General features: G+C 46.8%; 1 protein-coding gene across 3 annotated transcripts in view; it reads right to left on the bottom strand.

The window, feature by feature from the left end:
- The window catches only part of Start1 (Steroidogenic acute regulatory protein-like), a 135240-nt gene that overhangs the window by 30595 nt on the left and 78184 nt on the right, over positions 1-26461 (bottom strand). For all 3 annotated transcript variants that reach the window (XM_068362001.1, XM_068362000.1, XM_068361999.1), the window contains 7 exons: positions 25521-25598; positions 16921-16974; positions 16532-16664; positions 16267-16392; positions 16105-16160; positions 7893-8045; positions 3969-4073 (listed from right to left, as the gene is read on the bottom strand). In XM_068362001.1, the coding sequence (XP_068218102.1) occupies positions 3969-4073; positions 7893-8045; positions 16105-16160; positions 16267-16392; positions 16532-16664; positions 16921-16974; positions 25521-25598 (705 nt within the window). The remainder of the gene's footprint in view (positions 1-3968; positions 4074-7892; positions 8046-16104; positions 16161-16266; positions 16393-16531; positions 16665-16920; positions 16975-25520; positions 25599-26461) is intronic.

The following is a 26461-nucleotide window of genomic DNA, read 5'->3' as shown; positions in this document are numbered from 1 at the left end:
AATCCCCTTCCCTCAAGGATTCCAGGATCAACTTCGTGGTGTCCATCTTGAAGTCGGTCTTGCACACAAACTTGTTGAGGGCTGAGAGGTCTATGACCGGTCTCCAGCCTCCCGTTGCCTTCTCCACCAGGAAGAGCCGACTGTAGAAGCCCGGGCTTGGTTCCTGTACCGTTTTCATTGCTCCTTTCACAAGCATCGTTGAGACTTCCTCTTGCAAGGCTGTCTTCTTCAAGGGGTCCTTGGGAGCTAACCACTCCGCCCAAAGGTCTGGAATTAGAGGCGGGGGTTCTGCTAGGAATGGTAACCTGTACCCTTCCTTTAACACTGTTACTGTCCACGGGTCTACCCCGTGGTTCTTCCATGCTTGCCAAAAACGTCTGAGGCATCCCCCCCAACTGAGGCTTGGGCAGGAGTAGGGGGCCTCTCCCCTTATCTCCTTCTGGAGGATCGACCTGTACGTCCTCTCCTTGCGGCCGAGTAGGAGGTCCTGAAGGAGGCTGGGGCTGATGCTGCTCCCCTACGGGAGGGCCTCGAAGACTGCGACCAAGGAGCTCCTGGGACGTCTCTCCTGGGCTGGCTAGGAGAGGCCCTAGGAGGAGGAGGGACATCAGATGGAGGTCTTCTGTAGGTGGGTCTCCGTAGTGACTGGGATCTAGGTTCACCCACGTCTTTACGCTTTTGGACCTTCTCCAAAATTTCTTCCGCCGCCTTCAGGGAGAAGAGAGTGTCGTCCAACAGAGGCATTCTCCTCAAAGCCCTCGCTTCCCTGTCCGGAATCTTCCTGGACAGCTTATTCAGGACAGTGTCCCACCTTCTAAGAACCCAGTTGGCTGATAGGGCTAGGAACTGGTATGATAAGATCTTCAGAGCTCTACCTCCGAGATAATTAACTCCTTCAGTAGAGCCTGATTCCCCGGGACTGAGAGGTCGTAGGAGGACTGGATTCCTACGAGGGCGGACGCCCACCAGTCCAGCCAGGAGGAGACGTTAGCCAGGTCCTTAGCCATCTCCTCCATCATCCACGCCTCCGACTGAGAGAAGCAGACTGGGGCTGACGAGGCTCTCTCTTCTGGGGCCCCTTGGCCTAATACTTCGAGGGAAGGCTCCATCTTGCAGGCCCCAGGTCACTGTCCCTCTGGGAGGTAAAACTTGCTCTGGGACCTCAGTCCCTGGAACAACTTTGAGGAACTCTGTGATTTAGGGGCCTCTGCATTGTTCGCCACAATCTTGTTGACGTGAGCTCTACCGAGCCTCACATCTCTGGCTACCGGAAGCGCCAACGAAGGCCTCTGCTGGACGGGGGCCTCCATTAGCCTATTCAGGCTGGAGAGCCAGGCATCTTCGGCGGAGGGTTCGGGTTCTTCTATTCTGTGGTGTCTCCTGATGAGCCCTATCACCCTCCTGTACGCCGAGTCCTCCGCTGCTATGCCCTCTCCGTTGTCGTCCACGTCCCCCGTCTGGCGGCCTGTCTCTCTAGACGGAGCTCCGCCGACGGGTGCCTCCGTGTAGGGTTCCTGACGAAGGACGGGCATTGCCGTGGGGGCGCGGACCTCCGTCCTGGGTCTGTCCTTTGTTGTGGAGGACCAGGCTTCCGTGGGCTTGCCCGACGGAGGAAGCCGTCTCTCCTTTTCCAGGCGCTGAGGCGCTACTCTGGAGGGCAAAACGAGGCTGCCCGACCGAAGGGGCGACTACCTCTGCTGGGCGGAGTGAGTCGGGACCTTCTCAGTCTTACGCCTGTCCGCTGAGGTCAGCGAGGCCGAGTGCTTCCGTGGTTCGAGCTTGTGGCTGGAGGTGAACCTTTCAGGAGACCTGTCTCTAGGGCGCCAATGCGAAGTGCTCAGGATCGAAGTAAGGTCCAAGGGCTTACTGCGGGGAATGACCACCCAATCTTCACCCGGAGATCTGCTCCTCCTAAATTTTCTCCTAGGGAACTTGGATCGTCTTCTTCCGTGGCGAGAGCTGGAGCGTGAGCGAGAACGGGAATGCCTCTCTGGGACCTCTCACACGTCCGACGGTGTTTCTTCTGGGCTTCACCTTCCGAGGAATTTGAGGCCCCTGCTACCGATGAATTCGAAGACCCTGCGTAACCCGTCCATGGGGCAGGGGTGTGGAGTGCCGGTGACTGAACGACTTGATGGACCACGGATAGCGTAGGCTGCAGAAACTCGTCTGGTAATGAAGCCGACGGCGCTGGGGGAGAGCGCGGCCGCTTTACGTTGGGGAACCATGTGCCAAGGCCTTCCTCCAACCTCAAGGGAGACCTGTAGGGCGTCCTCGGAGGTATCCATTCGCGGGGGGTCTGACGTTAGTGAATCTTCCTTCCTGGGGTTGCCTTCAGCAGCGGAGGAACCTGAAAAACATGCCCATGATGCAGGCGAAGAGGCAGGGACCCGCGAGCACCGAGGCAGCATCTCTAGGATCCCCACTAAACTCACCTTCAGGCCCCCCACTTGCCTGGAATGAAGCTGCTACCCCATTATCATGAAGAACAGACTCCTAGGGAAGAGCCACTGGCTTCTTCCCCGCAACAGACTTACCTCGTCCCCTACTCTGGGTAGGGGAAGGTGGTAGAGAAACTCTTTCTGAAGTTTCTCCTGGTGACGTCAAGGGAGAAGAGGTGCTAGCTTTCTTGGGCGACCTCTTGGAAGACCTCTTCTTTTTAGTACCGAATCGTACGCACTGCTCCTCATTCCACGATTCGCACTCTGGACACGTGTCCGACGGGGAACACACTCTGCCCCTGCACGACGAGCACGAGGAGTGAGGGTCTACCTCCGGCTTGGACAGGAACGCACCACACGACTTCCCGGCCATAGGCCCAGGACAACGGCGGGGGTGCTCCATCACGCACTAGCAATACACAGGAACGTAGCGGGAGAGGATGAGGAAGCACAGGGTTAACACGTGAGAACGCGGAAACACAAAGGGGAAAGCACAGGGTTAACACGCGAGACCGCGGGGGCACAAAGGGAAAGTACAGAGATACTGCGTGGGGACCACGCGGGACACAAAGAGGTCGCACTGAGATTAAGGAGAGAGTCGAGATGATATCGCGACACGACCAGAGAACTTACTGGGGGTCGAGACCCAAGCTAGCCCGCTCCCTGACCCTGGCTTAGCCTCAGGGCACGTATCTATCTGCCTGAGGTTAGCGCTCACAGAAAACGGAAAGTAGGGTAAACTACACAAAACTCTGGTCGGATGGGAGGCGATCCCAGGTACTCCTAAGAAAGTAGTTCGAGTTAAGTACCTTGTGTTGGAACAAATAGAGATTAAGAAACAAGTTTAAAATAACATTACAGTACTGTACAACACAGTCTACACACCTTATTTCAAAATTTATTCAATTATCCATATATCCTAGAGTATTGAACAAGAAATCTGGTTTTAAAAAATATTTGAGTTATATACTGGAAAGAAAAAGGACTAAACAAAGTCAGAGGTAAACAAATTTGTTAACAAGTTCTGGGGTTAAAGTGCTGTGTGGTTTACATGGACTTTCCTGTTAAATGCTAGAACAGGGAATCCAGTACTACCTGATTACCTGTGCAAAGGGGAGACCTGCAAGTTCAGGCTCATTTGTATTTGCTACAGCATCTCAGTAGCTGAGCGTCGTCTGATACAAGTGCCATCATGTACGGCGCCCTAGAAAGGAACCGTCGTGTTGGTTATCACCGGTGTACCTGTCACAACAAACCCTCTACCACCATTCACAATCATAGGTATACAAATACTCACCCTTCCACACGAGGCTACAGAGGAAAGAGGGTTTTGGTGACCAACCAGTACTACAATTTTGTGCTTGAAACGCTGCGATGTCTCCGAGGACTTCCATACTAATAAGTAGTGTAGACTGATGCCCATTCCAGGACAACGTCTTCAACCAAGCAACTCCTCAAAAATAATTTTCTCCTTCATCAAAACTACTTAATTATCTACATTTAAGGACACAATAGAAATTTACCAACCTGCACAATTCTCCCCAAGGTTACAGCTTTATTCCATGTAGGCATATTTTCAAAATTGTATACCATCTCTGTGAAGAGTGCCTTTGGATCTATGTCAACTTCACCCTGAAAAGCATTAATTAAATATTAAATTATAAACTTATGAAGACTTGCAGTAATTTCTACTTCTGGGAAACCTTTTATGAAAAAATTACACTGATGAAAACCTATACCAGATGTGAATTCATTTCATGTCTAACCCAATACATCCAAAAGCAGACTCAAAACCAATAAAGGATGTTTTATGCTTTCAGGTATACAAACTAATGTTTTATTTGTACTATCATAACTCCAGTGCACTACTGTATTTCCTACTTAATGGAAACACAAAAGATGATTGAAATACAGTGGCACTGGTCATGTAGCTCCATTACGGGAACTTTAGTTTTTTAGGATTATCCATACCATTCTAGCTTTTTAACTAAGATATGAAAACAACATATTTTAAATATCATCACACATTATAATACATTCAACTGGTCTACAAAATAGCAGATACATTAAAGATATGGCAGGGCCCACAAGATCAAGATGATCAAATTCAATACCTTAATGGCATGGGATAATACGGTCTACTACAAATTATAAACCCTTATAGTTCAGTATGCTTACATTCCTTACTAACATACAATAAAGTCTGCTGTTCAATATATAAAAAAGGCACAGATAGCTTAAAAACCTGACAAGGGCAGAAACAAATCCTGATAAAAATCTATTTAACTTGGGAAAACTATAGTAAATATCAAAAATTTTAAAAACCAATTTGTATTTTTCATAGCTCTACAAACTTGAATCCTTTAATAGGGAGATGTTCTCACACCATGCTGGAACAGTGATTATAATTGTTTAACAAGGAGTTAAACGACCAGTAGAGGAAGCAGGCGAAAAGTGTCCCTCGCTCCGTCGGACTAGCCTCACTCTGACCTTTTAGTTCAGGACTGAGAGAGGTGGTTGAGAAGGAAAGTTAACTTTTTTTATTTGTTCCTACGCGAAATATACACTATCGTCCTCCTTTAATAGTGAGACACTAATTGGTGGATCAGCGTACTGCTAGAAATGAATGCCAGTCTGCCTGGTCACTTACCTGGGAGCAAAAGCAATTTCCCCAGTAGCCTCATAACTGTCTTTCATAAGGATGTGAAGACTAATAGGACCTGGCCTGGCCAAGATAAATTGTACATAGTCAGCTCAAGAAACACTTCCCCCTAAGGGGAAGTCAGCTCAGAATAATATACCTGTACAATGATCAAAGGGTATAAATTCCACTATCCACCCATTCATTAGGGAGGATGAGGGAAATATTTCTTAAGGATTAAAGAAGGCGCTAAGAACTGTAACCTAACAGTATCATTTCAGATACAGCAAGTAATGTTTCAACAGCTTCGTCACCTCAGAGCCAGTAATTCTACCATTCATTCCAGACTTACATCTGCAGGTTACCATAGAAAAGCTGCCTCCTATCCTAAGTAGAAGCCAGTTTGGCTACACATTTACCTGAGCAGCCTCCACAAAACCAGTACAAAGGTGTCGACGGACTAGTAGGCATACTCCAGTAGATAAAAGGCCGTGAAGGTGTTTTAATATCTCCAAACCCCAGCCTTCAGTACCTAACCTACTGTAAAGTTTCTCTTGACAGCTACACTGGGGTTTATACCCATAACTTAATAAGCTCTGATTCTAGCTGGTACCTTGACTCTCTCAGCAGTTAAGTAGTATGATGTAAGGACCATCTAACAAGCCAGAAAGAAGTTGCATTCCTTAACATCACTTTCTTGGTCTTACCAGAGCTAACAAAAAGTCCCAGACACTCAGGCCTGAGATGTCGGGTCCTCTTCTGACAGTACTAATGTCCTCACGGGATACTAAAGCATCTCATCTTGATCACCACCCAATGACTAAAGTAGAGGGGGCATGTTGAAGGTCTCAAACCTGGGGTCGTGTTGATTAGTTCTGTTTTGGACACAAACACTGGCACAAAACTAACTAGACCTTCTTCTACCCCTCAGCATGGGTGACTTATTAAGAGAGACCATACTAAGGCTAGCATAAAGACAGACTTGACAGTCAGATCTATGTTTGACGACATCCTCAAAGATTCATACAGGATACGAGTAGGAACCTTAAAGATGAGGGTTACGTCCCACAAGTCCCCAGAGTGGGAGAAAAAGTATATACAGTATGGACAGGTAGTTGTCGACTTACGACCTATGCGACTTACTACTGTTCAACTTTACGACCGCTTTTTTACTGTGATGATGTTACCAGTCTGCCGGAAATAGTACACTAATAGGAGAGCTATTTCCTTAGAAATAATTTATTTTCTTGTATAAAAATTAACCACAGTAATTCATCTTGGGAAGTTAGCATTTTCTTTTTTTAATATGTAGTATACTGTACATCTTAAATAAAAAAATATACCAGGCTACCAGGGTAGTTGAGAAGATCAAAGACATGGCCTTGTGTACAGGGAATAGGGGGATGTGACAGAAGTCGTGGCTCCAAGTATTGGACCCAATGGCAGTGACGCGGAGCCGTAACCTACACGGGTGCTGTCTACCACGACATCCCCTGGAAAGCGATTACAGCTGGTCTTCCTGGACTTCTTTGACCTATTCCTCTTCTTCATCTTATAAATGAATCACATTTGGAAGACTAACAGGAGGAGGAGGAACAATGTGTGCACTTCCTCTTCTCAGGCTCTGAATGCAAAGTAGTCGATATCTGAGGAACCAACGACTACAATACTCCACAAGGGGAGGAACCACACTGGTTACTCCAACAAGAACCACAAAATTGGGGAACACCATAACAGGAGAGAGGATAGGCACACTCACAGGGGCCTGCGATACAGCACAGGCTAACCCTGAGCATAAGGACAATATGCAATTTCAAACCTTGGGCCGATATACGACCAATCTCAAGCTCGACACCTAGTGTTGGACTTTATCCACTGACATAGGTTTCTTTATGGGAGATAAAGTCATAGAGAGCCTACCTCAACGACCTAAGAAAGCCCAAGACTTTCATACAGTACAACAAGATCAGTGTCAGCAGTCTGTACGGAGGCAGGTGAAGTGCTTCCAACCTTAGTAGGGGTGTGGGAAACACTTGGGGAACCCCCAAAAAACACCAGAACTGGAAAAAACCCACTAATGTAGATTTATGGGTTCCTTGCTCCGAATGTATACTCCCTGGGGATTAACACTGGCAAAGGCTTAGCTCTCTTCTTCCCCCTCATGAAGCCACAATCTGCACTTGCAAACAATTATGCCCCCCTACAAGATACACAGTGTGTGTGGATCTACAACCAGCTTACACCTAAACTGGTTGCAATGTCCTAACACTTTTCCCAACAGGTACATATCTCTTATTTCACATCCACCATAAATAACTAAACCTAACAACCAGCATTTACTTTCTGAATAAAAAAAGAAAATTGAAAAGTTTGTTCAAAGCACAATTAGTATGTTTGTACTAGCTTACAGCCGAAAGCAAATTGAAGCAAGTCCAACTCGCGGAAGGGGGGGGGGCGAGTTAAATCTTGCCTGCTACCTCCACTAGTCAAAAAATTCCAACGACTGTCCCAGCTCTTGCCAAAAACATTTCCCTCTTAAAGGATGATGGTTTGTATTTCATGTAGGAACAAAACTTTCCCTTCATGTCTGTCACATATGTTCTAAAATTTCCTTAGCAGAAATTCTAGTAATTGTCAACAGTAAATCACAAGAACAATTTTGTATCTATTACTACTCACAGCATAAACATTTTAAATTCAATTCAGCAATGAATACACATGGCTCTAACCATTTTGTCATTCTGTGCTTCATTTGCAAATAATATGCATATAGTACTGTACATGTACAAGATAATCCAGCTAAAACATACCATAAGTTTATAAATCTTGGAACCTCTGGGACCAAGTTTTGAATAAACAGCATCTCCGTGAGAAGTCTCTTTCTCCAACTTCCAGCCCGATGAATTGAGCGTGTCCCAGGCTAATTGTAATGCTTCACAGCCAGCGGCTTGCATCTGCATTTCCTGTTAGGAAAAAAATAAATAAAGAAGCTACAATGTCTATCCAAATATGGATATGAATGGCAAGTGACAGAAGCAAGTTTTTACAAAAAAAAAAAAAGAAAAAAAAAAAAATTCTTAATGGTAAAAATTTATTTCAATACTCACCTGATGTTCATATAGCTTTCCTCTTTGGAAACTTGTCAACGTTACCCCATAAAAATTTACAAGTTATTTGCTTCTTTCTCTCCAGTAAATTGATGCCTCTAGTAAATAATAAGACTAACGGCGTCTAATGACAATAACATGCCGCACATGTTGTAACTTCTGTCTCAGAGTCGAAATAATTCTGTATTCTCTTGATGCCACTAGTCATTAGGTAGGAGGGCAGGCATGTACAGCATGTACAGGTATACCTCACCTTACGTCGGTAATTGTTTCCAGGAGAGGCGAGTTCTAGTTGAAAAACGACATAAGTCAAATTCACTTGTCTCTGAATTTACTTGCCACTAGGCTAAACCTCAAATAACCATTCCCTGTTCTTTATTTTATTTTTAGATGCAATTTGAATCTAATTAAGCTTACAAACAAATTTTAGATTTTAATTTAGTACCGAAAAAGTAATCTAACTTTACTTTACATGTAAATGGAGATCTTTACAATTTAGCATGTTTAGAGTACATAGCAGCCTGTTTATTTGTGAATATGGTTTGCTCTAAGATAGTACAAAATAGAAAGATTTTGCAAGGTTAAATAACAAATTTAGTTATAATTATTTTGCGATAGTATGAAATAAACTTATTTGTTACATTTATTAATATTTATAGTCAATATCTTTGTTTACATTGCGTAACCTACGTACATGGCTGCAAATCGTCACAGCCAACAGCTGATTCGTCTGTTGACGTTGTTCAATGCGCGTCTTAATAAAATGGTCGGGAGTTCGTGGGACGGTGCTCAGGCCACCTAGACTGTGCTCCTCTTCTCTTCAAGGATTACGTGATAGGGAGCTAAATCATATCAACAATGTTCTGTTAACTGTGTGAGCATAATTGTGATACCGTTGTGACCTTGAAAACAGCCGACACAAAACCAAAATAAAAAATTGGTAATTGCTGTTGTTAAAATACACTTTGAATTGATAATAGAAAAATATCCCAAATTTGAAGTAATTTGTATTTTTCCTAACAGTACTTACATCGAACTACTTTCTTAGGAGTATCTGGGATCTCCTCCCATCCGACCAGAGTTTTGTGTAGTTTACCCTACTCCCGTTTTTTGTGAGGGTTAATCTCAGGCGGAGTGATACGCGCCCTGAGGCTAACCCCGTGTCAGGGAGCATGCTTGCTTAGGTCTCGACCTCCAGTAAGTTCTTGGTAGCTTAGGTTCTTAAGAGGTCCAGTAAGGCACTCGGGGAAGGAAGGGTGGGCCATTACCCGAAAGTAGTTCGAGGTAAGTACTGTTAGGAAAAATACAAATCACTTAAAATTTGTGATTTGTTGCAACACGGAGTACTTACCTCAAACTACTTTCTTAGGAGACTTACACTTTAGGAGGTGGGAGTGGCCTTCTAGACCTAGAGACCGAGCTAAGCATAATCAGGGGAACCTAGATAGGAGGCTAGGTTCTGTTGCCATTCAGGAAACAGGGAAAATAGGGAAAACTACCCAAAAAGCTCATCTTAGTGTCTAAGTAACTCAACTCTGCAAGAATTCCTAGGAGACATGTTCTTCCGATGATCGCGTGTCTTGAAACAGGCTCAGGGGGACTACTCGAGTCCACCTTCGAGCAGAAATAGGGGAAGGAAGAACAAGGGGGGTTAAGGAAAGAACCTGTGTCTCTTGGTCTTACCATCCACGGTTGTTTCTGGGGTTACGCCGTTAAATCGTTTGGTGCACGGAGATGACGGTTCCTATTGAGAACACGTCTAGGGACTTCCTCGAATAGTCCTTTAGTTAATGAGCTGTGAAGTTCAACTGGTTAGCCCAGATGCCTGCTATCAGGATCTGGCCCACTGCCATATTCTTCTCGAATGCTAACGAGGTACTTATGTCGTGGGGATTGGGCTTGCCTGGTAGGGGAATTCCCACACTACTGTAGGCTCTGATAATCACCTGCCGCAGCCAGAAGGAGATAGTGTTCTTTGAAACTGGCTTCTTCACTGGGCCTGTGGAGACAAAAAGACTTTTGATACCAGGCCGAAGTCTAGCCGTCCTCTCTAGGTATTCCTAATTGCCCTGACAGGGCACAGCCTTAAGTCCTTCGGGCTGTCCGAGCATGGGATTGCTGGTACTGAGAAGCCCTCAAACCTAGGATCCCACACGGCTGGATTCTGGATCTTAGCTACAATGGATGGTACAAACTTGAAGGAAGCCTCTCGCCAACCCTTCGAGTGTGAGACCTCGTAAGACAGTCCATGAATTTCCCCTACCCTTTTTGCTGAGGCCAACGCCAGCAGAAAAACAGTCTTGAGGGTGAGATCCTTGTCCATGATGTCTTTCAGGGGTTCGAACGGAGGTGCACTTAACATCTTCAGGACCCTCGCCACATCCCACTGTGGCACCCTAACGGCTTGAGGGGGGCATGCCTGCTTGAAACTCTTGATGAGCATCGAGATATGCCTAGAGGCTCCCTGGTCGATGCCCTTCAGGAAGAAAACTTGGCCTAACGCTGCACGGACTCCCTTGATGGCCGGAATAGACATGTTGACCACGTCCCTGAGATAGACCGAGAAGTCCGCAACCTCTGGAATGGAGTCCTCAGTGGCTTGATTTTCCTGGAGGAGCACCACTTAGTGAAAGTGGCCCACTTTGCTTGGTAGACCGCTGCTGATGAACGTCTCAGATACCCTGACATCCTTGCTGCTGTTCCCGACGAATAGCCTTCCTTCCTCAGGAGACGCTCAATAACCTCCACGCATGAAGGCGGAAGGACCGAGGGTTCTCGTGGAACCTTTGAAAGTGGGGCTGCTGGAGAAGGTCTGGCCTGTCCGGGAGGGGCCAAGGTGAAAGACACGCTAGTTCCTTTAGATCTACGAACCATTCTCTCTCCGGCCACCAGGGCGCTACCAAAGACATCTTCAGGTTGTGGGCCCTCCTTACTCTGTTGAGCACCTGCCTGAGCATCGCGAAAGGAGGGAAGGCGTAAACGTCGAGATTGCCCCAAGGGTGCTGGAAGGCGTCCTCTAGCGCCGCTCTTGGGTCTGGCACAGGAGAACAAAACACGGGGAGCTGTGCGTTCAGTCTTGTTGCAAAGAGGTCCATCACTGGGGACCCCCACTTTTGGATGATGACTTTGGCCACTTCTGGGTGTAGGGACCACTCGGCTCCTACTACTTGTCCCATCCTGCTGAGGCCGTCGGCCAGGACGTTCCTTTTTCCAGGAATGAACCTTGCTGAGATTCTGATCTACTCCCCCTCGGCCCATTCCAGAAGTTCCAACGTGAGGTCGCACAACTCCTTCGATTTTAGTCCTCCCTGCTTCTTTATGTAGGCCACCACCGTGGCGTTGTCGCACATCAGTACCACGGTGTTCCCCAGGAGTAGATTGACAAACTCTAGGCACGCCCTTCGAACTGCCCTCATTTCTAGGACGTTTATGTGCTGGGCCTTCTCCTCGTCCATCCAGCGGCCTCTTGCTGATCTTCCGAGGAAGTGGGCACCCCAACCCCCTTGGATGTTTCCGTGAACAGGAGCATCTCAGGAGGGTCGGCTGCGAAGGGCATTCCCTTGAGTGTGTTCGATCTGCTGCGCCACCACTCCAGGACTTCCTTCGTTTCCGGGAGAACAGGAATCACCTTGTGGGGGGAGTCCCTCTGGTTCCAGAGCTCCTTCAGATTCCAATGGGCCCCCCTGAGCTTGAGCCTCCCCTAGGGGACCAGTTTCTCCAATGATACGAGATGGCCTATTAATCTCTGCCAGTCCTTTGCTCTCCTGGATTGGTCCGACAGGAAGGGGCAGAAGAACTGGTCCAAGTTGTCTAGTCTCTCTGCGGAAGGGAAGGCTCTCGCCAAACGGGAGTCCAGGACCATTCCAAGGTAGGTCATCCCGGTGAAGGGTATCAATTGAGACTTCTCCAGGTTGATGATGATGTCCAGGACATTGCAGAACCGCAGTAGCTTCGCACCTTGCTCCCTCAGTACTTTCCCTGAGGTTGAAAGTAACAACCAGTCGCCCAGGTACCGAATCAGGCGGATGCCCTGTTCGTGTGCCCATACTGAGACTGTTGTGAAGACCCTCATGAAGACTTGAGGAGCTGTGGACAGCCCGAAGCAGAGGGTCTTGAACTGCAATGCTTGGGCACCCCATTTCACCCTTAGGTACTTCCTGCTGGAGGGGTGGACTGGGATTTGGAAGTATGCATCCTTGAGGTCTATGGACATCATGAAGACCCCTTTCCTCAAGGACGCCAGGACCGACTTCAGGGTGTCCATCTTTAAGTCGGTCTTACACACAAACTTGTTGAGGGCTGAGAGGTCTATGACCGGCCTCCAATCCCCAGTTGCCTTCTCCACCAGGAAGAGTCTGCTGTAGAACCCCAGACCCGGCTCCTGGACTGGTTCTATCGCTCCCTTCGCCAGCATTGCCGAGACTTCCTCTTGCAGAGCTGTCCTCCTCAAGGGGTTCTTGGGTGCCAACCACTCTGCCCGTAGGTCTGGTATTAGAGGAGGGGGGTCCGCTAGGAAGGGTAACCTGTACCCTTCTTTCAGAACTGTTACGGTCCACGGGTCCGCACCATGGTCTTTCCATGCTTGCCAAAAATGTCTGAGGCATCTCCCCACCTGAGGCTTGGGCAGGAGTAGGGGGCCTCTCTCCCTATCTCCTTCTGGAAGCGCGGCCTGAACGCCCTCTCCTGGCTGCTGCGTAGGAAGGTCTACAGGAGGATTGAGCTGACGTTGTTTTCCTACGGGAGGGCTGCGATGGTTGTGACCAAGCCGTCGCTGGGGCGTCTCTCCTGGGCTGGCTAGGCGCGGCCCGAGGAGGGGGAGGAACCTCGCAAGTGGTCCTTCTGTGGATAGGTCTTCTCACAGACTGGGGTCTGGGATCACCCACGTCTTTTCGTTTTCTGACCCTTTCCATTGTTTCTTCCGCTGCCTTCAGGGGGAAAAGGGAATCGTCCCACAGGGGCAGACTTCTCAAGGCTCTCGCTTCCCTGTCTGGGATATGCCTGGTTGTTTTGTTAAGGACTGTGTCCCTCCTCCGCAGGACCCAGTTGGCGGCTTGCGCTAGAGACTGGTAGGAAAGGAATTTTATGGCCTTACCTCACAAGCTAATCAGCTCCTTCAGTAAGCCTAATTTTCTGGGACCGTGAGGTCATAGGAGGACTGGATGCCTACAAAGGCGGAGGCCCACCAGTCCAGCCAGGAAGACACGTTGACCAGATCTTTGGCTATCTCCTCCATCATCGTTGCCTCCGACTGCGAGAAACAGACCGGGGCCGTCGAGGCCCTATCTTCAGGTCCTCCTTGGCCTAAAACCTCGAGCGCTGGTTCTACCTTACAGGCACCTGGCCGCTGTCCCTCTGGAAGGTAGAATTTGCTCTGCGACCTCAGGCCTTGGAGCAGCTTGGAGGAACTCTGGGTCTTGGGAGCCTCAGCATGGTAGGCCACAATTTTGTTCACGTGGGCTCTACCCAGCCTAACATCCCTGGCCACCGGGAGTGCTAGAGACGGTCTTTGCTGGACGGGGGCCTCTACCAGTCTGTTTAGGCTAGAGCGCCAGGCTTCCTCGGAGGAGAGTTCGGGCTCTTCTATCCTGTGATGGCTCCTGATGAGCCCTATCACTCTCCTGTATGCCGAGACCTCCGCTGTTGAGCCCCCCATGTCCTCCGTAGTGCGATCTGCTGCTCGGGTCGGAGCCTCTCCAACGGGGGCCTCCGTATATGGCTCTGGACAAAGGACGGGCATTGCCGTAGCGGCGAGGGCCTCCGTCCTAGGTCTATCCTTCGTCGTGGAGGACCAGGCTTCCGTGGGCTTGCCCGACGTGGGGAGCCATCTCTCCTTCTCCTGATGTTGAAGAGTCACCTTGGAGTACAGGACGTGGCTGCCAGACCGAAGGGGCGACTCTTTCCGCTGGGCGGATTGAGCCGGAACCTTCGCGGCCTTACGCCTGTCTGATGGGGCCGGAAACGACGTGTCCCTCCGTCGGTCGAACCTGCCGCTGGATGTGAATCTCTCCGGAGTTCTGGATCTAGGGCGCCAACCTGAAGAACTCGGAACTGTTGAGAGCTCGACGAGTTTGCTACGCGGGATAACTACCCACTCTTCTCCAGGAGATCTACTTCTTCTAAACTTCCTTCTGGGGGACCTGGAGCATCTACCCCCGTGGCAAGACCTGGAGCGTGAGCGGGAACCAGAGTGTCTCCTCCGGGACATCTCACGGCGTCTTCGGGACTTCTTTCGGGCCTCGCCCTCCAAGGAACAGGAACCAGCTACGGCTGAAGAGTCTGACGACGCGTCATAAGTCGTCGGCGGGGCAGGCGCGCGGAGAGCCGCTGGAGGTATAACTCGACGATCGGCGGAAGACGGGGGCTGCAAGATGACGCCTGGTAAGGTAGTCGACGGGGCTGGAGGGGAGCGTGGGCGTTCTTCATTGGGGAACCAGGTTCCGAAGCCTTCTTCCATTCTCAACGGGGACCTGCAGGGCGTCCTCGGAGGTACCTACCTGAGGGAGTCTGATGGCAGTGAGTCGTCTTTCCTGACGGCGCCCTCGGCTGCAGAGGTACCTGAAAAGCATGCCCAAGAGGCGGGAGAAGAGGCAGGAACATTTTTACCCCACATAGGGTCATCTGATGAGACGTGCCCCGCAAGCACCAGGGCTCCGTCTTCTGAACACACACCCGTCCCTCTCTCAGGCCCCTCACTTGCCTGGAATGATGCCACTACCCCACTAACCTGCAATACAGACTCCTGGGGAAGGGTCGCCGGCTTCTTCCCCGCAACGGACTTAACTCGTCCCCTACTCTGGGTAGTGGAAGGTGGTAGGGAGGCTCGATCTGACGACACTCCTGGAGACGCAAGGGGAGAAGAGATGCTCGCCTTCTTAGGCGACCTCTTGGACGCCTTCTTCTTCTTAGTGCCGAAGCGCACCCACTGCACTTCGTTCCACGATTCACACTCCGGGCACGTGGCCGTAGCGAAACACACTCTGCCCCTACACAACGAACACAAGGAGTGCGGGTCCACCTCCGGTTTCGACAGGAAAGCACCACACGACTTTCCAGCTTTAGGCCCAGGACAACGGCAGGGATGCTCCATGTCACACCAGTAACACACCGCAAGACACAGGAACGGAAAGGGAAGCACAAAGGTACCACGTGGGACCGCGGATACACAAATCGAAAGGCACAAGTATACCACGTGGGGACCACGCGAGACACACAGAGACGCACTGGGATTAAGATGAGCGTTGAGATGTTATCGCGACGCGACCAGAGAACTTACTGGAGGTCGAGACCTAAGCAAGCATGCTCCCTGACGCGGACTTAGCCTCAGGGCGCGTATCACTCCGCCTGAGGTTAACCCTCACAGAAAACGGGAGTAGGGTAAACTACACAAAACTCTGGTCGGATGGGAGGAGATCCCAGATACTCCTAAGAAAGTAGTTCGAGGTAAGTACTCCGTGTTGGAACAAACAAAAATTATTAAGCGAAGTTTAGATAGCATCGAAAACCAGGGTTATTGTAGATATCTTTCAATACATATACATTATACTGTCGGCTAAATCAACAGACCAGCTGATGAAATCGACTGACGCTTTAATCCCAGTCTACGAATGAACACACACACACACACACAGATATTTTTACTCCAGTACAACATACTCTTTCCACATTATTCACGGTTGTCATATTTACTTTTCTCCTCCTGTTTAATATTTAGCAAACGGTAACTAAGCACTCAGATTATTCACCTCTCATTCTTCATCCTATGATAATACACTAGGTCTATTAGCAGGTAAATTTGGTTTGAAGATTTTATATACAGCATGTAGTACATCCAGATAGATTTCTTAGAATCTAGAAAATTCGAAATAATCTTACTGCGCCTGGACAACTTCATGAGGTTTTATCTTAAATGACTTACCCTGGGAGACAACTTCGCGGCACCTCTTCTGGAATCATCATCATCATCATCAGAACCTGCGAAGTATATTTTTTCCATCAGACTTGAATTCTAACAATCAAACCATGATAAAGCAAATTTCAAAAGAAAAAGGACGCAGGTTTTAAGAAGACACTTTCTTACCTAAAGGTGACTCCATGGGAGAGTAAAAATCTCCAATTGTCTCTGTATAATTATTTAGGTAGTTCCTAACTGCTTCTAACTGAGGTATCATTGGGTCTCCACCTGAGTGATGGCCTCCACTAGCAGCTGTAAAAAATACAAATGAAATTAGAAAATATCACAAAAAATAAAAAATTAATATCAACGAGCATAATTATACACTTCGCAAACAAAATTCCAGCACTTAAAAGTTGGTAAAACAAAATTGCCAAACCCTAAAACTAACCTTCGAGGATGGTTTTTGCTCTCGCCTCCTGAGGCAACACACGGAAATCTATAAACCAGGCCTCGGCCCACGCAATGAGGAAAGATATCAAAATCAGCATCACTTCAAATGGGTAGCTGGCTTTCTTGTTCCACTGGCAAGAGAAACAACTAAATTAAGATAAAATCACTTGAATATCCTGCCATAAAAATAGTAATAAAAATCACTGAAGAAACAAGGTTATTAGAAGTTAAATGAAAGTTGTCTACAGTACTGTATCCTCTCTTTATCAATGTATGTAGCAATGAGAAAAACATAATTTGGCTTATCTTTTGTAGTAAGAGTTATCCGTACAACATGATTTTTCCAAAGTTTTTTTTTTTCTTTTAATCAGTAAAACCACGACTTACCTCATAAATTAACGTTTTTGCAATAAAGAATGCACAGCTTAAAGCAGTTGTAATCTGAAAAGGTAAGAACATCATAACAGAAGAATTATTTAGAATACATTATTATATCTTTAGTAATAATCCTCCAACTATAACTTGATCTATACAGATATAAAAAAAAAAAAATAACGAAACTAACTTTGCTTGATTTTTTAAAAGTGTAGCCAGGTATCTTTTTTTTATGAACTACACCTACAAACTGCAATACGACACCCACCTATATTGTTTCATGGTGCAGTCTACTTTTCCAAATGCTGTTTTACTTACTGAATCCTTAGATATTAAAAATAAATAAAATGACAAAGCTTATTCTACTGTATATCATATTATTCCTAAACATCGCCTAAAGGGAAACCTGTTTTGATTATGTTTCATCCCAAATCACAACAAACAAATGCATTTACACATCCAAGTGATAAATAATGATACTGAAAGCTTAATGTAAACTGTAGTCTATAACATATTGTTAAATCAATAATATTTGCTGCAAGATATTTTTAAAAAGTTTGCAAATTCTATTCTGAATACATTTTGTTATTCATATGTGCACTTATCCTCAATAGCGCTAGATTGAATCAGCTGACGACAAAATAGGCTGGCTGTTTGCATTTTGACAGCTGGACTTGCAGAGAAATAGGTTGTTTTCATGCATTATGCAGATATGCCAATAATATGTGAGGTATAAAAGAGGTTTTATTTTTATTAGTTTATTTCATAATGTGAATATTTTCATGGACATTATGCCCGTAGATATTGCACCATGGACGAGGCTAGCTTTCCGATAAACGTAACAAAATTCAAGATTTGATCTTTAGAATGGTAGTATACATTTCACTTGCAAGATCGATGTTGAATTATAGATACCAGTCATGGTATAACACTGTAATAACAAATGCAAAATTTCTTTTCTTGAGAATAAAGCATCAAGAAGGATTTTGGGAATAAAATGGCAGCAGCGTATAACAAATGCAGCAATTCTTGAAGTGGCAAGGGTGCCTAATGTGAATGATATGACAAATTTGGAAGTAATTTGTATTTTTCCTAAAGATACAAACCTGTAGCTATTTATAGGGATAATACTTTCACAAAAACGGAAAGACGAGCCATTAGAATTTAACGAGGGTTAACCACCTACCTGCTAACTCACTTTGCTTGGAGGTAGGACTTCAAGGGGGATTGGTGCTGGTAGGCCAATCAATATAAATAGTTACAAGTTTGTATTGTTAGGAAAAGTACAAATTATTTCCAAATTTGTCATTTGTTCCGTAACCCATTAGGCAGGTGGAAGTCCCAGCCAATCTGACTTTTTGGCTTTGACCCGAGGATTCTCCTCTATGTGTGTTAGCACATAGTCAGTAGAAAGCCTACACCTCACTAAAACCTTGCCATGCATGGATCTGCAGCTTACACAAGCTTTGTGTTTGTGATACTGTACTAGCAATGTGACTGTCAAGGTAAGAGTTCTTCCCAGTTATAGGAATCGTTCGAGGTCACTAAGATATTCCCAGGGACGTAACAGTACTGACACAATACCAGGTTACACAAGGGAAAAATGTTTACCTGCAGTTGGTTGAGGTCAGCTGTGCAGAGGACCCTGGATGCTGATTTCCCCAAGAGAGGGGAGGAAGAAGAAAAGAAAGAGCCAGTCATTCTTATTTATTCACTCAGACTAAAACCTGGTAACCAATGCCCTCAACATCCTGCTACATGTCCATCAAAGAGCTTGAGGTATTAAACCAGCTGTTGTGCAGCCACCACAGGACTGTACCAAGTCTACTGTGGGCCATGTGTTGCAGGTAGTGGACAGTGAAGATCGTCTGACACTTCCACACACCCGCTTGTAGAACCTGCATCACAAAGTAGGTGCGTTTGAAGGCCAGGGATGTAGAAATGTGTGACATTGTGAGCTCTTGGTCGACGTATCAGAGGAGAATCTAGATTCAGTGTGAGATTAATGACCTTGCAAATACAAGAAGAGATGGGTCTTTTCGTGATCCTCCTCTTGACCCTGCCCGTGCTGATGAAAAGCGCTGGCACACAGGGGCGAGTTCTGCAGTTCTTTTGAGGTAGTACCTCAAACTCCTTATTGGACGTAATAACAGTTGGTCTGGGTCGTTAGTTACAGAACAGAGACTCGTTATCCGGAAGGAATCGAATCTAGGATTCGCTACCCCCGGAATTCTGAGTCTTTGCTACAAACTCAAGGACGAAGCTGAATCTTACATCTCCTAATCCCCTTGAATGGGCAATGTCATATGAGAGACCATGAAGTTTATTAACCCTCTTGGCTGAAGCCACGGCGAGTAGGAACACCGTCTTTAACGTGAGATGGCGATCTGTTGTCTGATGTAATGGTTCGTAGGGAGGACGCTTCAGGGACCGAAGAACCCGAACCACGTTCCACGGAGGTCTCATTTCAGACTGGGGACAGGTAAGTTCGTAACTCCGTATGAGGAGAGAAAGCTCTAGCAAAGAGGAAATATCTACTCCTTTCAGCTTAAAGGCAAAATTCAAGAATGAGGGATAGCCTTTTTCTCCCAAAACCGAGAAGAGCATTTCCTCCCGCAGATGCATGAGGAACTCCGCTATTGCTGGGATAAAGGCATTGAGGGGAGAGATACCCTTTCCACATCACCAACCACAGAAGACATTCCCCTTTGCCTGATAGACTGAAGCTGAAGATCTTCGCAGGTGTACAAACATCCTTTTCACAACTTGTTGAAAAAATCCTCTCTGGAGAGTCTCCAGGCCAGATGTTGTAGTGAAGCTACTGTCTTGTGGAAGATGTTAGCATGTGGTTGAGTAGATTGTGTCGCGGAGGGAGCTCTCTTGGAAGCTCCGTTAGGAGTTTCAGAAGGTCTGTGAACCATTCTGCTTGGCACCATAGCAGAGCTATGAGGGTCATTGAGAGATTGACTGATGTTCTGGACTTGTTGAGTACCCTTCTCATCAGACAGAACGGGGGAAGGGGAGGCGTAAACATCGATGTTGTCCCACCGTTGTTGGAATGCAACTTGCCAGAGAGCCTTGGGGTCCGTGAGTGGGGAGCAGTACAACGGGAGCCTAAAATTTAGGGACGTTGCAAAAAGATCCACCATAAGGAACCCTACAAAGCCAAGACTTTACTGGCTACTAGATAATTCAATGACCACTCGGAGCCCACTCGAACACATTTCTTTTGCCAGGAATGAAGTGAGCTGATAGAGTCACCGATTTGACTTCTGCCCATCTCGGTACTTCTACTGCCAGATGGGATAGAGGCTGCAAAAAAGTACCGCTGAGTGGCCTGCCAAGAACTGATGGAACTGTTGAAGGGCTAGGAAGGCAGCCTTTATCTGAGGTCATGTGGTGCAGCATGTGGGCCCATCACCTTTCTTTTGATGTATCTGAGACGAACACCAAGTCTGGAGGAGGGATGAGAACGTCGATGCCCTTCAGCTGATTCTTGTCTGCCACCAACCACTCGAGGTCTGTCCGTTCCTCTGGTCCCATGGGGATCAAAATTCCGGAGAATCGAAGGCCTGATTGACTTTAGCTGCCAAAGGAATTATATCCCGAGGTGGCCGTTGGGGACTAGGGCCAGGGATGATAAGTAACAGAGGAGACATACCCACATCTGGGCTAGGAGTTCTTATCTGAGGAATGGTCTGGCAACCTTCCTCAGCCTCGCTACCCTGTCGTCTGTTGGGATGGCTTTGTGAACATTGGTGTCTATTATCATTCCTAGGTATACCAGTTGTTGAGAGGGAAGCAGTGATAACTTCTTGTAGTTAACCATAATCCCCAGATCTTGGCAAAGCCCAAGAAGTTTGTCTCGGTTCTGAAGAAGGATCGTCACTGAGTCTGCTGGAATCAGCCAGTCATTGAGATATTGTAGGAGACAGATGCCGATTCTGTGATCCCAAGATGACACTAGGACGAATACTCTCGTGAAGACCTGAGGTGCTGAGGAATGACCGAAGCACAGTACCTTGCACTGGTATTTCTTGTTATCTAGAGTGATTCTAAGATACTTCCTTGAAGACGAATGGATTGGGATCTGTAAGTATGCGTCCTTTAAATCCAGTGTACACATGAAGTCCTGTGGTCTTACCACTTGTCTGACCATACCCGCAGTCTCCTTGCTGATTGGAGTTTGCTTGATAAACTTGTTCAGAGCCGAGAGGTAGATGAATGGTCTCCAGCCTCTATATGCCTTTTTCACAAGAAAAAGTAGACTGAAGTAACCTGGGATTTGTTGAGGACCTCTTGGAGAGCACCCTTCTCCAACATGGTCCAGACTTCAGCCCAAAGGGACAGCTCCTTTGCGGATCCCTCTGCATAGGAGCTCGTTGTCACTGGGATCTTAGTCAGTGGAGGGAGAGATTGATTGAAAGGGACACAATACCCTAAACTAATCACGGAGATTGTTCAGGGTTCAGCCCCAAGCTGCAGCCACCTCTACCAGCAGCGATGCAGGCACCACCGCACTGGTGGACAAGTGAGGAGATCTCCCATCCTAGCGGCTGTGGCCTTGTCCACCTCTGCTACGATTTTTCGCTCCATGGGAGGACTTGGTGCCTCTTGTATCCATGGCAGGAAAGGGCTTTTTAGACACCTTTGTATCTGTTGCTGTCGTCCTGCAACTTCCTGGTGGGACCTCCATCTCTCCGCGGCTCGCTTGATGTCTCCCGGCTTGAACACAGAGGAGCCCTCCAGAGAGAAGTTTCAGAGTTTCACAATCTCGCTTTGTGGTATTTGGCGATGAAACCTCTCAGATGTCCTTCTTTAGGATGATGTTTGCCCAGAAGTTAACTACTTGATGGGCAAGGAACTCGATGGGACAGACCTGGAGCTTTGCTTGGATAAATCCTCGGTCCACACTTTCTCCTGCAGTCCGGAAAGTCTTTCCAGAGAGATCCACTATGTCAATTCCTGTAAGAATAGGGAATGATGTAGAGGAAGGACTGGGAGAGGCTCATCAAGGACCTCGTAGTACTTCCTCTGCTGTACACCAAGGAGAGAGGAGGAGTCTAAAGGATGAACCTGTGCAAAGGGAGCCAGAGGAGCCAGTGAGCTGAGATAGAAACTTCCGTCGGGGACTCTTCAGCCCTTGAGACCAGGGCAAGGCTGCACTGGATTTAGGGGGCTTTTGAGTGCCAAAAACATGTCTTTGCCCTCCTGAGGAGCTACCGCTAGGTCTGCCAACCCACTGAGGGACCTTATATAGGCCAAAAACTGACTGAAGGCGTGCTCGGACTCTCTCTGTTCCGCTTTCGATGGTCTATGACTGACAGCGAACTCTGAGTCTTCCAGCCATGAGACATCCTCTTGGTGTGGGTCGTGGTCGTCATTGTAGTGATGAATAGGAGACACCTGTCTAACCATCTCCGCAGGTCTAGCAGACCTCGTCGAGGACTTTGGAAGTCTTGGAGTCCTTGGACTGAAGGTCTCCAAAACAGATGGATTTGACAGGACACCTTTCAGCTGCTCACCCATAGGCGGAAGGATAGTGTCTTCTACGGGTTTAGAAGCTACTCTCATCTCTCGAGGAACCTCCTCAATGTGAGAGGGGTGGAAGGAGCCAACTAGGGACTCCTCCCAGCATGAAGCTTCCTTTCAGATAGCTGGGTTTGAAGTGAGTGGACGTTGAGGAGTATACACAATGATGTTCAGCCCCCGCTTAGACGTCTTGACAAGGGTCACTTGACCCTGGGCGAGACCACCTCGTCGGCAACTCCTCTTTTCCTCTTCAGGGGAGAGGGAGAGGCCGAAGTCTCTTTACAGAAAGGAACCACAGATTTACGCCTTGGGTCAGCCGTCGGTGAGGAAAACTCCCCCAGGGGAATTCTGGGAGTCTCTGAAGGGCGAGCAGGGAGAAAACCTGTCCCGAAAACTTGGGAAATGGCTCTCACCATGGATCCAAAAGTACGGCTCCTGTCCTATAGCAGTACTATCATAGAGATTACCTGAAAGGAATGACAAAGAGGGTTTCTGCAAGGAAGACCTGCCCGCTGTTGAAGAAGACCCAGCAGTGGCCTGAGGTGCCAAGGTCTCCATTCATGAGAATGGAACTGGTCCCTTGGAACCTTGAACACCTGCTGGATGGAAGATACCTTACCTTTCTCTGCTCTCACCGGAAAACGCGCTATCATGCGCTTTCGGGGAGGAGAACGAGGCGAAGGCAAACGACGAGTAGGAGACTGTTATTGATCTGGCGAGTGCCTGGTGGATCGTGAAGGAGAAGAAGAAGAAGGCTTGCTAAGCCTCTCCTCACAGGAACGAAGCTGTTCTCTAGAATGGCAACATTCTGAGACCGATTCCCAATTTTGATGTGCAACTGGAAAGCGATCACGTGTGATCGCCTGCCGACGAGTTGTCGAACGACAATCATCTGCCTTCCAGTCTCTTCGACGATCGGCGAGACGTCAACGAACGACAAACGGACAGTGACTGGCGAGCAGTAGGTGGCTGCTGGTGGGCTGGTAAGCTGCCGCCTGTTGGCGAGTGGCGAGCTATCAGCGATCGGTGAGATGGAGATCAGTAACCTGAAGACAAACAACGAACCCTAGGAGAGCGGCGAACCACTGTAAAAGCCCGCGAACGGCGAAAAGCTGCCTGTTGATGAGTCAGTGACAGAGTTCGCTGACGAGCAGATGGAGAGGAGAGATGATCTGACAAACGCTGTGAGGCAGGCGAACGAAAAGACCAAGCAGAGTCCAATGACACAGGCAAAGGTCTGGAACCAGGAAGAGTATGGCGTGACTGATAAGCATTGTTGAACTGACAAGCTCTAGGCAACGAAGGATCCTACAAAGGCGATTGTTCTGCAGCGGAGAACAACGAGCCAAACAGACGTCTCTTGGCCGAAGTCGAAGGAGCATGTCTGAGGCAAAGAGGAGCACGAGCACGGCGAGGACGACGGCTGCAAGGGCAAGCCTACACCGGGGAGGGCAGAGCAGCAGGCTAGTCCCTAGAAGACCTCCAAAGAGGAGTCTCTATGGGTGGTCTCTATCTGATTCTCAGAGAGGGGAGGGCAGTCTTCAGCAGTGGAGGCAGAAACAGAAGATGAAGAAGGACCAAAGTCTGCAGGAAGGGCCACAGAAGACTCCTCAGGGACCTGAAGATAGACACTCAGCAGGGCCATCGGGTTGACCTCTGAAGTGGATGAACGCTGCAATTCTGCACCATCCCCTTCTTTTAAGTCGTGCTGGACAATCCCAGGGACGGTCACACCTGTTAAACAGAAAAATTAAACATGGACACAGGGGAGATGCGGGGGCGCTTCGCTAGGGAAAGCAACACCATCTCTCGAGGACCGAGGTTGTCTAGGAGTTAAGTGTCCTACACTACTACTCGACGGTTCCCCAGAGGAAGCCGGCCAAGCCGGAGCTTTGGAGGAAGGTCGGGGCGGAAGATGCAGCTTTGGGTTTCTTCTGCTTTGAGGATGACACCAACGGAGAAGAATCCCTTTTAGCCTTCTTCTTCCGTTGTTGCCCAAACCTTTTCCAATAGGAGGCAGACCCCTCCCGACATTCATTACAAGTGTTACCAGTATTGCAGCGTTGACCTCTGCATGCGGGACATAACCGGTGAGGATACGTTTCGATAAAGGACATAAATGTCCCGCAGGAGCGGCTTTCAGGACCAGGGCAGATACGCATTGCTGATAAGAAGGCAAACACAATCTTAAAATGAAAAAACCCAAAATGTAATTAATAATGGTTGTCAAAAAATTTGGGGATGAGGAAGAGCGGTAACAACCGTTCTCTATCCGAGCCAAAAGCAAAGTGAGTTACAGTCACAGGTGTGTGCGTGAGAGGGGTAGCTAATACCACCCCCACCCCTCAGCTACTGGTTAAATCTCGATAAATTCTAATGGCTCATCTTTCAGCTTCGCCGAAAGTAATACCCTTATAAATAGTGTTGGTTTGTATTCCAGTTACGGAACAAATAGGTAGTTAGTTCATCAAGATGGAGATGGATGGGGCATATTTGCAGAAGGGAAGATGAGTTAGCCCAGGATGTTAAGCTAAGACAGATGACACAGGAAAGACATATGATATGTATTCATGTATTCCTCAAGCCCTATGCATCTCATGGGTGCCAGAGGGTTAAGTATAAGAAAACACCCAAATTTTTGGGATGAACTTTAGGAGTTAAAGGTAGTCTTATGCGTGGAAATATATGATAGATGAGAACGATATAAAGTCTAAATTTCAAGATTTCAACTAATAATCTAGACTTCAGGAGAAGTTGAGGCTTTGTGCAAGCACAATGTGAATTATCATTATTAAAAGGGGAGATTAACTAGTCCAATGGGTCAAACTGGACTCTTAAAAGAGCTGGCCAAAGCAATGTAAAAACATGCTTTTATATAATCTTTAGGTTAATAAACTTTTTAGTTAAGTTTTGAGCATTTATCATCTTTTTAATACACTGCAAGAAGTTTATAAATAATATTCCTATACATTTTATAAATGCCCTTGTATCTTGCCATACAAATAAAGTAAAAAAAAAAAAAAAACAGGATTTTATCTGGCAATTTCCCATAACTTAAAAAAAAAGTATATCATACTCACAGCAACAAGCCACCAATGATTGATATGTAAAAGGGCATAAAACAAGAGGAGAACCGTGAATCTACTTGACGCTACCATCTGAAAGTAAGGGAAAGATAAATCCAAATAATGAAACTTTTACATCTTTTACTGGTTGATATATTTCACTGTACAGTAAATCAACATGCAGGCACTATATTCAAGCAGCAATATAAAAAAAGGCTTCAACTTGAAAAATATTTAACTGCCACACATACACAATTTTGTTTTAATTAAAACGGGCAATCTGCAAATCTATTTCGTGATCATGACCTGTCTAAAAACTAGTGTTAAAATAGAGTAGAGTAAACGATACTGCTTAAAGCCTATTCTCAGATGTGATATACTAACATATTTTGTACTCAGGCAAGATAAACTAATGATTTTAACTTCCATGTGGTTTAGTGTATACTGTATTTGTAAATCATATTTCTGGTACGTCATAGGCCATTGTATCCGATATGCTTTGAAATACACTCTATGATATTGTAGTGAAGGGGTTGAAGTTCAATGATAAGAAAAACAAGCCTGGCATATTTCAAGACTAAGATATGAAATTTTGTATGCAATATCTATACCAGTGTTGATGCTTATGCTATTCATTTTCTTTAAATAGGGATGCAGCCTAGTTGATGAATACAAAAACAATATGTTTGATATGCTTTTAATGATAAAAACCCTCATTGCTATGACATATACTGTACCTAAAAGAAACAGTGCTTCAAAACAGTGAAGTATATCAAGATTTTATTTTTTAAAGAATTTCCAATGTATTTTCCCAGAAATTTCTTACATATATAAATAACTAAAGAATGATATACAGTAGGGTCCCGAATTAAGCGTGTTCGAATTACACGATTCCCCTTTTCCGCGATCGCTATTTTTCAAAAATAAATTTTCTGTATTTGCGAGGCTGTTCAAAG

Source organism: Palaemon carinicauda, chromosome 38 (genome assembly GCF_036898095.1).
Source record: "Palaemon carinicauda isolate YSFRI2023 chromosome 38, ASM3689809v2, whole genome shotgun sequence".
Classification (NCBI taxonomy): Eukaryota; Metazoa; Arthropoda; class Malacostraca; order Decapoda; family Palaemonidae; genus Palaemon; species Palaemon carinicauda.
The sequence above is the reverse complement of the archived record's forward strand: the minus strand, read 5'-3'. Positions and strand labels throughout refer to the sequence as shown.